Here is a 14389-nt window from a genome sequence, read left to right on the forward strand (position 1 = left end):
GACGAGACCAAAGGAGAAAAGGAGGGAAAGCCTTGGAAGCGGGAATAACTGGGAACTTTAGGACTCGTTATTTCATGTTTGGATGGAACTTGGACCTGGCATTTCCACCTCTGGTACGAGTAAGATAACTAGTCGTAGTTCATTCCCCCTTCCTCCCTTCCCCCCTCTCTCTCTCTTGCTCTCTGCCTGCACGTATCTATCCTGGGACCAATGCACCCTGTGATTCCAGGGCATCTGTGACTGCCCGGGATTCACGATGATGTCCTCCAAATTGACGGCATTGCCGCTGCAGTCACCGGCAAAGCTCATCCCGTCATCGTCATCGTCATGGTGACTGTCCACCTCCGTCGAGAAAGCGTTTCGCGGATTGCACCCAATCCGGCGAATTTAGAGACTGTAGATGAATTCCGGGTTCTCCTTGTCGGTCAGATCAAGCCATCTGCACAAATGTGGACGTTAGCTGTTGGATCACTTGGATGTCGTTGGGAACGACGGAAGTAGGAAGTGGAGGAAGAGACATGGAGGCGAAAAAGTGAAGTGACAACTTACTCCTGGTTCTCCAGCTTGACATATCCAGGCTCGGCCCGTTCAATCTCCTTCTTCTTGTTCATCCGCTTGCAATACCACCAGATGAAAGCGAGATCAACCAGGCACGCGCCCCAGCAAACGATGATGGTAATCTCTGCAGGGCGATACTCTGGAGCATCTGATGGGCGGAAGACCTGGGGCCCGATGATATTACCGACGCAGTATCCAATGAGATACAAGGCAGCCACCGTGGTCTTCTTGGTGTAGCCCGCAACGTTGGTAGAGATGAGCGAGAGCAAGGCCACAAAGGGGGTCGGCGACGCTTGAGTGAGATAATACCCCGCGAGCCGGCCTCCGTCCTTGTCCAGAGGGAGGGCAACGATGAGAATCATCCCAATCAGTGCAACGCATAAGCCACCCATAGAGACCAGAAGGCGCTGACCGATACGATCGCCGAGCCAACCACAAAACATGAGGGAGACGACTTCGACCGCGCCACCGGGGGTGCCGTACAGCAGAGATTGCTCGGGCGTATAGCCAAAGGAAACAATCTAACACCATACAATTAGAAGAGCGCGAAAAAGGGATTTGATGGAGTCTCAGGAATAAGGCAGGAAACACCAACCAGTTGTGAAAAGAAGTTGCTGATGCCTCCGTTGGGGATATCCGCAGTCAGGGCGTAAAAGGTAAACGCCCAGGTCAATGGGTCCAACAGAGCTTCCTTCAATTGATACCATTTGAAGTGCTTGTTGCCGATGCCCTGCTGATTTATTCTCACTCTCTCGATGGCCAACACTCGATCTCGAGGCTTCAACCACCGTGCGTTGAGCTGGTTGTCCGGCATGACGAAGAAAAACACAACGCCCAGCACCGCGGTCAGGCATCCGTTGACGAGGAAGACGATTTTCCAGGGCGCGATGGCGGTCCCGTGCTTGCGAGCCCCGACAGCAATGCCATAAGCGACAAGACCGCCAAAGATCTGTCCGAAGCCGTTGAATGAAAACCAGAATCCCGTGCGTGTGCCTTGTTCGCGCTTCGTGTACCACTGAGAAGTGAACAGGGCGAAACCTGGAGTGACAGCGGACTCCATCACACCCAGAAAGACTAAGATTATCGTTAGATTGAGCTATGGTTCGCAATGGGTCGAGATAGAGTATCAGAAAAAAGCACACATACATCGTATAGCAACAGCGCCGCCAAAGTTGGTGACTGTGGCAAACAATGCCAGAACCACGCCCCAAGCCACGACACAGAAGGCCGAATATTTGGCAAGCGGCAGACTCTGCAACAGTCGGTTTGTGGGATACTCCCAAGCCAGGTAGCCAAAGTAGAACATGCTGGAGAGCCACTGGTAGTCGTCGCCCACAAGGTTGATGTCCGTCTTGATGCCCATGATACTGGCATAGGATAGGGTCGTCTTGTCGAGGTAATTCAACCCGTAGATGACACAGAGCAGTGGCATCAGATGCCAGTCAATGATGCGCAGGAGCCGCTTGTTGGTGGCCTCGTCAATCTCCACCACTTCGCCCGAGGCGAACGCCTTCATCGCTTCGTCGGCATCGTTACTGTGCTCAAGGATTTTCTTCGCCGCGGCGGCAGAAGAAACCGAAGCCCGCCGCTCCTCTATGTTCACAGGAGAAACGGAGCGGCCACCCGGAAGTTTCTGGATGGTGACAGACTTCTCGTTCTCTTCAATGTCGCCCATGGTCGCTGTCGACGAAGGATGATGACGGAAGGATCGAGTCGAGGTGGGAGGGACAGCAATGTAACACGAGAATGAACAGAAGTACCGAATCTGTTACACCAAGCACTCGCGCCGTCGTGTAGCCTCTGTAAGGAGAAGCAGGGACATACAATAGAGTCTTGAAAGACCAGACATCAGCCAGAACAGAACACCGTTGATCTTTTAGCAATCAATGACAGAAGGATACTTTATCTCCCCGGGATGTCCACCGAGACAATCCCGACTGTGAAGTCGCGATCCCATTGATAGGCAGAGAGGAGAGGAATCCAAGGGACGTTGCATCAGAGATGAAGCAAAAGCCGGGGTTGGATAAGCAATTCCCGACGCGCATCTGGCAATGCTTCATCTTGCGAGGTGGGATTGCATCAATCAAAAGGTCGAGATGCAAAAGAGGGTCGAGAGCGGGGGACAAATGGGAACAGCCATAGTGCAAAGCGTGTATGGAGCTCCCCGTGGATGGATAGAGATAGGAAGGAGGAGGACGATCGCCATTGATAGTTGGAAGCGACGTCAATGGCGCTCTGGTGCCAAGTGGGATCTTCATGTGTACTCTAAGCCGCTTCAGGAAGGTATGGACCAGCCGGGACCAAGTCGATCAGTCGACCAGTCTGTAGGGTGGCCAGACAGCAGATAAAGTGGCCCTGGGAGCGGCAAATTTCCACGCGATATCTCGTGGCATTTGCATCCGAAACCACGCGGACAAGTCCTTCCGCTGGAACAAGGGCGATGATAGGGTTTCAAGAGGAGAACATCATAAATCGTGTATATAGACCATGGTCTTCCGAGGCACGTCTCACATACTGCCCTCTCTACATTGACCTCTTTCCGTAAGGCTCAAAAGGCATAATCACGGCCACGATCGCCTGCACTGCTTGTCAGTACCTCGTTTAACATGCATTTGCGTAAAACGACATCCACTTACCATGGCGATGTACAGAGATGCACATATATAGATGGGAGCGCTGGTGGCGGTATTGGAATAGGCCGCCACAAAGGCACTCACAAGACCCATGACCCGATTGCAGCCGACTGCGATACCATTTCCCGTAGCTCTGTGGGCAGACGGCAAACTCTAAACAAGTCGTGAGTCTCCCCATCAATCAGATCTTTCAGCGTGGACCGGGCAGGACTTACCTCGGGGGTATACGCATAGAGCGTACCGTAGTACACGTTGACGAAGAAGTAAATGGCACATGTGAAACCTATATTTTGGGCCGGAGTGCGCACCGCAGTGTACGCGAAGAAGAACGCCATGGAGATCAGAGCTCCGATCACCATGGTATATCTTCGTCCCAGGAATTTCCAGTTGCACATGAAACCTGCAAGGACCGGCCCAAAGATGCCAACCGTATTCGTGATCATGTAGTTTCGCCACGTGTAGTATGCGCCGCTCTGACCGGTCTCAGCCCCACGACTCTCGAGGAACTGGGGCAAAAAGACGTAGAAGAGCGGATAGGCCAATCCTGACGAAACTGTTGTCAGCCTCAAGATTTGGGCACAAGGTGGGCGCCATCTCCTGCACTTACCGATCAAGGTCCAGGATAACCAGATCAGGGCAGTAGAGACTCCGAGTTTCTTTGTTTCGAAGAGGCCTCGCAGATGAGCCACAAACTCGGAAAACCCGTATCGCGATTTGCCATATGTGGATTTGATTGGGCCGCACGCCTCGAGCTGCTCAATCGTGAGCGAGCAAGGTCTGTTGTATTTGGCCGCAATTGAGTGAAAAGTGTTGACAACTTCCTGGTCTTGGCCCTTTGCCAGCAGGTATTTCGGAGTCTCCTTGAGCCGGATGACTGTGACACGGAGAATACTGAGAACGAAGACCAGCGCCCCGTTAGAATACCAGACATAACGCCATCCCTGATGACCAGTTGTTAGCAGGCATGAATTGTTCCAACAGGACGAGGAAAGGTACCATGTTATTGTGGTAGGTGCAAGTCGCATGACTTGTGCAATTGTATTTGGAGATGGAGAGAAACGGCCATGCGAAAGCTGCCGCGATCACCGGAGCGAGCCCCCACCAGCACGCCATCAGAGTGAGAAGCCATTGCTTGTTGCCAGGGAGGTATTCCAGGAAAACAGTCGTATCCAAGATCAAATTGCCTCCAGAACCGAACGCTGCCAACGCCGTGAAGGCTCCCAGAGCATACCAGTTCGGAGAGGCACCAGCAACGGTGGCAAAGATCGAGCAGCTGAACAGGGAGACATTGAAAGCGAATCGACGACCAATTACATCGGCACCTTTGAACGCGTCAGTAACGGACACTTGCCTCGAAATCTATCGGACCACCTACTCAATCCCCAGAACAACGCCCCAATCAACATGCCGCAGTATGCAGCCACGGTCAGACCATTCTTGAAGGAAGGATTAAATTCGAGTGCGGCTTGGCCAGAAGTGACTGATTGCAGCAGTAAAATCAAGGAGTCGGCTGCGTAGCCAAACCCATTGAGGAAGAAAAGCTTCAGGTGCATGTTAGTCCAGCCGATTTCGTCGATGGCCTATGCATGTTCAGTCAGCAACCATCGTATACAAGTTTATTTCCTCTGCACTCGGAACTCTTGAGGCATTTGCGTATATTTGGGGGACGACTCACATCGTTCACCAGGCGCATTTTCTTATCAAGAACAGGGTCGATATCGTTCATGGAGAAGATCTGGCCTTCAACCGTGTTCTCGTCGAGTGGCTGCACAGAGATACTGTGGCGCACTCTCTCGCTAAGAGAGTGATGGCGAGGATGGTCATCTTTCGCGTCGGCTTTGGTTTCCACCACCTCTTTTGTTGGATAATCGGTAGACATGACGGCTAGGTCTTGAATCTACAAAGGGGGATACCTGTAGGGCGACAATGTGGTATATAGCAACGTCGCAGACGGCTGGCCCTGTCAAAGGGCTGGCAACTCGAGGAACAAGGTGGCCTTTCCTCTCTTTTCCTGACGGACTGTTCGTTTCTATGCTCTCGTGTCGCACGGGGGAGAGATCAGAGTGACGGGTGAAGAAACACCATGGTAGAGATGCAGGGACAGCAGCAGCTTTATCAATTCGAAGAAGAACCCATGGGCTCGGGGTCGACGTGGGACCCTCTCCATATCCCTGCCAGTCGATTGGGAACTCTGTCTCTCGATTCGCACGAGGGAACGATCCTTCCCCGTCGCCGAGTTGACATCAAAGCTAGATGCTTTTAGCTCGAGCTGAGTGGGTGCTGTATGGGGAGAAGGAAAAAAACCAGCGTAACGATCAGCCAGACCTTATCGGATGGGCATACCTCGCTAGACCATTGAAGACACGCGACAAGCAATCCAAGGCACACGACGGGCGAGTTTTGTTGTAACGCTGCCGTCGATTTGCCCTGCTGCAGCCAATCCGAATCGCTAAGGCTGACGACAGCGACGAGCTGCGTATGACGAAAGAGCTGCGCCCGGTGGTTTGGAGGCGGCCGTGATGTAGATCTGGTGGCACCAGAGGAAAAGATGACCGCCCCAAGGGCCCGAGCGAGGCACCAAGACCTGCGTTGATTCGGTCACCTGCCCAGCGCGGGGGCAATGGCGGGGTGGCACTGACCCAGTGGGCGCGGCTTTAGGCCTGGAGTGGCCTAGGGCACCTGCAGCGAGCCTCAAGAACTGCAAAAGACAGTCAAGGTGTTGGTTAAAGGGCCCTGTAATAGGCTAGACTCGGTGCCTAGAAGCCTACGCTGGAGGGCAGCCTCGGCGGGAAGCACCGCGAAATCTTGTTCTCCTCGCATTTGCCTGTTTCGCTCTCCATTGCTGCCAGTCACCAATAGTCGCCCCCAGCATCAGCACGTGTATGGAGCGCAATAGAGAAGATAGACATCTTTCCCCTTCCTCTCCGACCACCTAAGCCGAGATTTGTTCGCAAAGGTTTTTCCAGGATGATGAAGGTAATGCTCGCATCTTTTATCATCAACAGAACGACAATAGACCTCCTGGCTGCGAATCTCGGAGGCAGGAAGGGCTTTTTTCTTGAGTGGCGCCGAGACACTTCGCAGCCTGAAAGGGTTTCTTCAGACGCTGTACCTCGGCCTGACACCATGCAGTAGAGCGTGGCCAAGCGATACGACCTTTTGATGTCTCAATGGCTTCGAATTGGACGGACGACAACCGATCACGCGGCCGCGTTAATACGACTGCAGGGGTATCTCAACGGCGGAAATCGCAATCAAAACTCCATTTCATCTCCTTTTTGGTTGCCATCAAACTCCGTCGCTAGCCCAAACGCTGCCGTGCTGTCTGATCCGAGATAACAACAACCTCTGTGATCCTGAAGTATCCAAAGGACGGGTCAGAAGAAGGGGGTCTCTCTTGTCGCCTGTGTCGATGCTCGCCTCGAAATCCTCCGACATCATATCTCATAATAGTAGTCATCATCCAGTCCTTCTCGGCTTGGAATCTCAGGACCATCCATTCCGTCCATCCCCTCCACAATCCCTTCCTCGTCATTGAATCGTACGTTCAGGAGCCGAACTTTCAGCCCATAGTCGCTGATCATGTGTATGAGACTATTGGTTTCTGCAGTGATGGGTTGTTGGTCCAAGAGCATCAGGAGTCCATCGAGCCATTCTGAAGCGAGATGGTGACTGTTGGGGTGGAAGGTAAGGAGGACCGATTCTTTAGACCCGTCCCGGGCTGAGGACGTCTTGGAGGGATTTCTCGAATGCCCTTCTCGGCTGCCACGAGATTTGGGCAGGTAGCCATGGATCGTGATCTTGTTCGTGGTGAACCGGTCATGTAGCAATTCTTTCAGCGTCGAGTCCGAGCCGATCGACGACCTGTCATTGGCCGTTACATTGGAAACCACAGATGATACAATCGAGAGATCGATCTTGTCCCGGAGACTTGCAGCGGACGGTGATTGCTCCTCCTTTTCGTCAAAGTCGCCCCAATGTAAGTATTTGCGGCTCTCCGAGAGCCTGACGAATCGATAGCCATGTGCCGTATTTTGAACCAAACTATCCTCCGTTACAGGCCCTCCACCTTCTTGATCCGTATATGTGCCGTTAGGAAACCATGCTCCAGCCAACAGGCACCGAATCCTCTGCTCCTTGACGAATTGCAGAGCTTCGGTTTGCAGCTCTTCCTTGACTCCACGAAGGTGCTGGCCCCAAACGTCTTCGTATGTTAGCTCCAAGAGTTCCATCTGCAGCTCACGAAGTTTGCCGTACTCAAAGGCCGCCATCTCTTTTTCAATATCTTCGATCCCTTTAGTGCGATCTGCTCCACCAACAACACTCTCTACCAAAATCCGGACCAGCTCGACAATTTTGGGGAAATCATCCACTTCAGCACCCGTTGCCTTCCATAGTCTGAAAAACGCATGCAATCCGGCAACATGTAAACGGCTCCAATGTAGCAACAACGGTTTGAAGACTTTGTCAAAATTGGTCCGGCTCTCCAGTGCGAGATAGCTTTTCGAATCCTCCAGATCCATCTTGTCTACTTCGAAATGCTCAAAGAGAATTGCCGTCAGCGTCAAACTTGCCCGGGCTAACGGACACCTTTGCTGCTCTGGCAGCACTGATTGTTCCAGAAGAATGTTCTGAAATTCATCCTGATATTTGCGGACGTAGTCGGAAAGATCCATCATCCCCAGGAACCCCATGTCCGCGAAATCTGGCTCCGGGTTCTCGCTGGTGAACCCGAGTCGTCTCCATTTGAGTGGATTGTGCTTTGGCTTGGATTCTCCGTTTCGAACCTCGTATTCGGTATGCTTTTCTGGATTGCTCGAGAGATGGACTGCTTTGATTGTCCGTCTGTGCTCAGGCTTGACCAGGTCCACCGGTACGTCTCTCCACCTTCTGAGCAATATTTTGGTCAGCGCTTGGAATTCAAGCAAGGGATGCGCCAAGTCCTGCAGCGCAGAACTCTGCATTAGCACGTATACTGCTTTGATGACTCCAAGATCTTGTATTCGTTTGATGAATTTCGGCCATTCAGTTTCATTGTCGTTTGTGATCGCGTCGCGCATGAGCGAATTGATCAATTGTAGGGCATTGGCGCAAAGAGCATGATCTGCGGAAGATAACCTGGTCACCAGCATCTCCAGAAACTGTGGATACACTGCAAGGGCCGGTTTCAAGGCTTGGAACCCGCCGGCGTTGTTATTCGTATTGATTTGGGAGGATCGATCGACATGGTATGGCCGGGAAACGATAGACACAAGTATTGCCATTGCGCCACGGAGAATGTTCACTAAAGGTTGGCAGACGACCAGTTCTACCACCTGGATCAAGAACGCGCAGTCAGTCGGTGGCGCCTTTTCCTCTTGAAGGTTTAGATGAGGGATATCTTGCCTTTTTGACAACCTGTTCATTGACAGCCTCCCAGCCTTGGTCGACCTCTAATAGTCTGGCAAAGCTGGCCAGACTGTATGCGAGGGTATTTCCGCTGCTTTCGAGGACGAGGGCGCGCAGCTGGGGCAGGCCGCCCGCAAGCACGAAATGTTCTGCGAAGGAAGGGTCGTTGATGAGCGACTGCAGCTTGAAAGCCGCCATTTTGCGGCTGGCATCGTCTGGACTAGACAGGCCCGTGAGCAGGTCCGCGAGGTTAGGGGTCAGAGTCGGGTTATTGGGATCCATCTTGGTCAGCTCCGACCAGACATGAGCTTTCGAAGGCAGTCGAGGAGTAGTAGTCACCGTGTCAGAAGGCAGGATGTAGACTTTGGATACGTCGCTATCATCGCCATACTGGGGTTTGCGCTGCCTGTCTGGTGTCAACGACAAGGTGGGTGCGCGTTGTTGATGGTGTCGACGGAAGGGGAGGGCGAATAGTGAGCGAGCCCAGGACGCATTGCTCGTGTGGCTGCTCAGGGAAATTTTGTTTGGCGATTGAGCGCCAGGTACCCGTGGCTCCCCGCTGGGGGCGAGCCAGTCAGGCTCACTAGGCCCGCTGGGCCCGGCTCCAGCTGATATAATAGAGTGGGCAGGGCCAGAAGCAGCCCCTTCTGGAGGCTGTACTTGACTGCGGAAGCGTGACCATGACGTCAACCAGGGCTTCTTTTTCAGTGTCGACTGAACCTCATCGCTCGCACTGCGAGAAGAGCTGCTGCTGCTGCATGAAACCCAATCAGAGGAGCTGTCTGAAGATGGACGCCGACGGTGAGACATGTTGGACTGTCAAGCACCCACAGGATTTGTGGTCTTGAAACGCCATACAGTTGACGGGAAAGGGAAATGGAAGTGGAAGATGTTGCTTGAGAAATCCAGCTTTAGGCGGCAGCAGACATAAATTGCTATCGACCGTCTAAGTGAAACATGCTGAACTGGTGGGCTTTAGGCGGCCCTCATGATCTACCATGGCACCTCAAGTTCCTGTGGTCAGGAGAAGTCGTTCAACTGAGCATTGGCCCTCTTCACCTTGACATCAATACTCAGGTCATATCTTTTGAGCATGTCGGGATTCTCCCTCCCTGGTTTCCAGCACATTTTTCCGGCTTGTAAGCGGAGCCCTCGGCCATATTGCTCTTCGGACACGGGGGTTGTCCAATCCTTGCCTTTCAAGCTTTCTTCTTTGTATCATCCTTCATATCCAAATTATCCTCTGGTATCTCAGGATACTTCTCCAGCAACCAGTCAAATAGATCATCGCTCACATCACCTTGCACGGTGATTTCCTCCCCTCCCGCCGCTGTCTTGGTGACACTGCTTCCCGTCGCGAATTTTTTGCCCAGCTCTTTGGCTATCTTTTTCAAATCCAAACCATGCTCCTCCAAGCCCGAGACCACTGTGACGTACTTCCGCTTGTTTCGTTCGACACGCTTTATCAGGACGATGGCTTCCGCTTTTCGTTCCGCCTCGCGCTGTTCGGCCGCCGCAGCTTTGGCAGTCTTTTTGGCAGCATCTTTTTCTGCTCTTTTCTGGGCATCGACGGAGAGAGCTGATAGGTTGGCGCTCAATGTTTCTGCGCCGTAGCCCTTGTTAGATCACCAGACAGATAGAGGTGACCGGGCTCCAAACCTTCCGAGTATAACTTCTGGTGCATGTCAGGGTGGTTCTTCTGTAGCCATTCTTCACACTTCTTGACCGTCCCGCCGAATTCACAATACTAAATGATTCGAAAGTCCGAGTTAGTTGTCCACCAGTCATACCATTCGAACTTTTGCGTTGAGACGCAGGTCGTACCTCGGGTGGAAGGGTGCACACTGTAGAGTTCCCAGTTTCAATATCAGCATCAATCCTCGATCCATAGGGGCTGTCCAGAAAACAATGAGTTCCCACCTCCGCAATAGACAACCTTTCTGGGAGAAGGTCCTACAGCAGCACCAGCACTGGGGCCTGGCGCTGGTGCGACCTCCGCCGACATCAGGATTTTAGGCTGAAACCCCACGATTAAGGTAGTCAAGTCACGCCTGTGGTTAATGATAGATTCCGCCGACACTGGTGTTGCATGTGGCTTGTCGCAAATAGTCTCGGCCAGTCATCAACCTGACACGGAAATGCCCAGTTGCACTCGCAGTTGGCAAGGGTGGTTGGTGGTGGTGGTGATGATGATGATGCAGCGGGAGGATGTTTGCCAAGCCATATACGGTAAATCTTCGGGTGGTGGGAACTGAGTAAATGTCACATGTCTGGGCGTCCAGCCGTTGCTGAATCCTACGATATTTGACTTCGCGCATTGACTCGCTGACCTGCATATCTTGACTGATTTTCACGTGCAATTTGCAAGGGCGTGTTCGAAATGCAGCATTCGTATGAAGACGGCAGGGATCCAGCCACTTGAGCTGATGCAGAGCTGTTGGGCCATGTCTCCGTTGTTATCAATATTTCCCCGGTGTTACGCAGCTTTATCTGACCACGCTCCTCCCGTTTCATCCAACTCATTCCTTTTCGGTTAAGTCATGAGGATTTATCTTTTGGCAAGGGCCCTGTCGCGGTCCTACAGAATTGATGTTCTCACTTCCCTGCCGAGACGCTGCAGTCTCGTATCGAGTCTGCTGGTGATATTGACGCTTAATGCCATAAGCATTGCCGACCGCGAGATTCTCCGCCGTTCCGCTCCCAAGCCACCTGCTCCTGGTGTTTGACACACGGTATGACAACTCACCAGAAGAATCGAACGGTAGGAGGCATAACTGGCCGATCGACGTGGATGACTGGTACTGTCTCCAGTTTTCCCATGCGAGGTCCACAACGGTTGTGATGAGAGAATTAACGGACGTGCATCAATCACTTGCAGATGGATCAAAATTTCTCCCTCCAGCCCCTGCAACGTATGAGACTTCCCATCAGCTGCTGTGGACTCCTCCACACAATCACATCTTGGGGCTCCTCAATGTCGACTTCGGTTGCCTGAGAGGTATTTTCTCCAGGCAGGTCTAGGTTTGAACGATTCCGAGGGGTTCAGATACAGTTGCCACAGCACACTATCTCTGGTTCCAGCACCCGCCACACGAAAGCCAAGGGTCGAGGCTTTCTAATACTGCATCAAGTAGGTTAGAGGACGGAACAAGTCGGCGAAGCCTCGCTTTATTCCTCCTTGGAGGCTGGATTCCTTTAGCAAATGCCATAATTGGTACCACCCTATTCCTTGTCCGCGTCCCGTCTCCAGCCTCGCCCCAGAACCCCTCACTCGTGGGTCAACTAAGACCATCTGAGTGCTTTTGATGGTGTCCTGCCAACAGCCTATGGGCTCAGGCGAATCGAGACATGTGAACATATCGAGAGTTGGGAGGTTAAGCCTCCACCCTGTGATGATATGCTAGGCAAAGTGGACTGTCGGGAACAAGGGAGCACTAAAGCGCCCGTGCCGGCCGGCAGTGGAGATCCAAACAACACATCAACGCTCCGGGAGAAAAGATATTGCAGCTGCTTGCAAAGCGATGTTCAATAGATGCATCTGGGAGAACAGGGATTCGCAAGAGTTTGAGCGTTGCACAAGGTTCGAGTGACATGCCGTCGTCAGAGTGGGCTCGCCAGGGGTGACAACCCCGTGGCACATTGTAATGTAGGTATTTCCTTGGGGAGTTCAGTCATTACGATTCTGTATGCCCGCGCAATGCGGAAAGTTTCACCCATATGTTCTTCGCTGACATGCCCTGAACGGCCAGCCCAAGGATCAAAGCGAGTCTCTTTAGCCTGTACCAGGAGCGGCCTTGCGAGCGCCTATCAATCAGCTTATATGGATCTAGAAAGCCCTGCAGCAGGGATCAACCTATCGATACTCGAAAGTCGTGATGGGACACCAGGGTCTCGCAGTCATCAACGGGAGGAACAAAGCCCTCTCAGCACGCTTCATCAATGCTGCAAACCTCGCTTGAACAGGGCTGGAGAGGGTGTGGTTTATCAAGGATCTCGCTCGACGCATCTGGGCCTTTCACTTGGGCATGCTCAAGACCCCGACATGTAGGTGTCCATGGGTTCGAACACAACATTTGCTTAGGGCCGCCGAACGAGACAAAGGCCATCGTAGGTTCACAGGGGTGGAAGACACAGTACTCTGACAACCAGCCGTGCTGCCATCGACGAATGCGAACCCTCTCTAAATGATCTGCCTTCGTAGAAGGGTCTTTTGTCTCAGCATCTGTCGTTTCTTGATCGCCCTTTTGGAGATCCTTTAGCAAGGCCTTATCAGCGAACATTTCTCGTCATCATTAGCAGGAGTTTAGTTTAGGTGAAGTTTTGTCCGTGAATAAACCGTCAACCGACAAACTCATCCACGGCACGGAAATGGCAGTGATGTTCCAAAAGTCTGTGCATATATCCCTCATCTGTGGCGAGGGAGGCAAGCGAGGCGATGAAATGTTTTTGGCTAGGAGGGTGGTGAGGCTTGATTTGGCCTTATCCTCGGTCAACGGCTCGGGCTCGTGGATGACGGTACTGCAAGGTTGTTCAATCCTTGTCCCGGGCTGATTGAGCATCGAGGCAGGATGCCCATCTTCCGACCGCAAGCCCGGCCAGAAAGGTGGACAGAGAAGCAACCAATTAGAACCGCTCTTGGTGAGGTGCGCTGCGAGTTTGAGCACCGGAATGGTCAGATAGTTGAAACGCAAAGAGGTGCACTCGAGCAGGCAAGAGATGCACTATCCCTGCAAGCCGCTGAAGTGGATAATGTGCATGTTCCAGGCAATGGACCCTTTTTGGATTTAGCAAGCGGAGATGCCCTCGGTGTTCAAGGTCCTTTAGATCTTGTCCTTCTGGACGGCTTTATACGACCGCCGCGAAGGAATGCTATGCACTGAGGTGCGGTATTCCATCCAGTTCGTCGCCTGAAGTGTGATATCGAAGGGATTGGGCCTAAACATGGATAAGAAGAGGGCTACTGTGCCGCGCTGAAGTCTTAGCGGGAGCAGTATCAGGAAATTTTCGGGTGGCGCATCCGTAGCTGTGGCTCATGGTTGCGACGCAGAGTGGGATGCATAGCGGGTGGACCATTGATAAAATTTCATAGCTCTAGGTAGCCTGTGGTGGTCGACGGAAAGGGGGAGATGGATCAGGCCAGGTTATGTTTAGATGATTCTCAACACGAGAAAAGTGGTGCGACCCCAGGCTTCATCAGCTTAGCCAAGTCATCCTCACCGCGGGCTCCCGTCGACATCTCAACACAAAGAGCAGCAGCAACCATAGGCAAGTTCCATCTTGTCCAATTGGATACAATGGTTTGGATGAATTATCCGAAGAAAGGATTCGGGTGAGTGGCTTGCAGGTGTGCGCCGCATCATCAGTGGGAGGGACGTGGGATGTTGCGTCTTGGTTGCAGGGGGAGCCGAGTGCTCACGATGGAGGGTGAGGGAGGGGTACAGAGACCCGGATACCAAGGATCAAGCAACCAGCATTGAAGCGGGGAAAGAGAAAGGATTGTGAGTCAGAGAATGAAAAGACAAGGGAGAAGTGAGGACGCTATCAATGCATCTTCGATGTCGTATTGACTGGGGGTGATTGAGTTGACTGAATTGACAGCTGGCAATGGCATCACAAATGACAGCGAGGAATAGCAGATTCTGGCAGACAAGCCATGTCCGCAGATGGGAATTCCCGCGCTCAGCTAATCATACTCGATCTGATCTGCGATGTGAGCACAACCTAAAAAATACCTCGCGCCTAAGCGAAAGTTATATGGGACCAGAGGTACCGATTTCTTACTCGGGTCTTGATTGCTCAACCGCATCTAC

The 14389-nt window shown here is 52.5% G+C and overlaps 5 protein-coding genes across 5 annotated transcripts; all 5 read right to left on the reverse strand.

Moving 5' to 3' along the window:
* Nucleotides 1–387: 387 nt before the first annotated feature.
* On the reverse strand, nt 388–2233 carry AYL99_02939 (hypothetical protein; the record flags this gene model as incomplete). Its single annotated transcript, XM_018834455.1, has 4 exons — nt 388–439; nt 550–1079; nt 1154–1632; nt 1705–2233. 4 exons carry the CDS (start codon nt 2231–2233, stop codon nt 388–390), a joined length of 1590 nt encoding a protein of 529 aa, XP_018697079.1.
* An 848-nt stretch (nt 2234–3081) lies between these two features.
* AYL99_02940 (hypothetical protein) lies at nt 3082–5070 on the reverse strand (the record flags this gene model as incomplete). The annotated part of the gene is made up of 7 exons (XM_018834456.1): nt 3082–3135; nt 3195–3344; nt 3407–3735; nt 3799–4132; nt 4188–4513; nt 4567–4771; nt 4867–5070. 7 exons carry the CDS (start codon nt 5068–5070, stop codon nt 3082–3084), a joined length of 1602 nt encoding a protein of 533 aa, XP_018697080.1.
* Nucleotides 5071–6628: 1558 nt separating this feature from the next.
* AYL99_02941 (hypothetical protein) lies at nt 6629–8455 on the reverse strand (the record flags this gene model as incomplete). Its single annotated transcript, XM_018834457.1, has 1 exon — nt 6629–8455. One exon carries the CDS (start codon nt 8453–8455, stop codon nt 6629–6631), a length of 1827 nt encoding a protein of 608 aa, XP_018697081.1.
* A 70-nt stretch (nt 8456–8525) lies between these two features.
* On the reverse strand, nt 8526–9389 carry AYL99_02942 (hypothetical protein; the record flags this gene model as incomplete). Its single annotated transcript, XM_018834458.1, has 1 exon — nt 8526–9389. One exon carries the CDS (start codon nt 9387–9389, stop codon nt 8526–8528), a length of 864 nt encoding a protein of 287 aa, XP_018697082.1.
* Nucleotides 9390–9778: 389 nt separating this feature from the next.
* On the reverse strand, nt 9779–10468 carry AYL99_02943 (translation machinery-associated protein 22; the record flags this gene model as incomplete). Its single annotated transcript, XM_018834459.1, has 3 exons — nt 9779–10182; nt 10239–10326; nt 10370–10468. The coding sequence occupies 3 exons, from the start codon at nt 10466–10468 to the stop codon at nt 9779–9781; spliced, it is 591 nt and encodes a 196-aa protein (XP_018697083.1).
* Nucleotides 10469–14389: the final 3921 nt, after the last annotated feature.

The sequence above is a fragment of the Fonsecaea erecta genome (assembly GCF_001651985.1).
Source record: "Fonsecaea erecta strain CBS 125763 chromosome Unknown Scaff2, whole genome shotgun sequence".
Lineage (NCBI taxonomy): Eukaryota > Fungi > Ascomycota > Eurotiomycetes > Chaetothyriales > Herpotrichiellaceae > Fonsecaea > Fonsecaea erecta.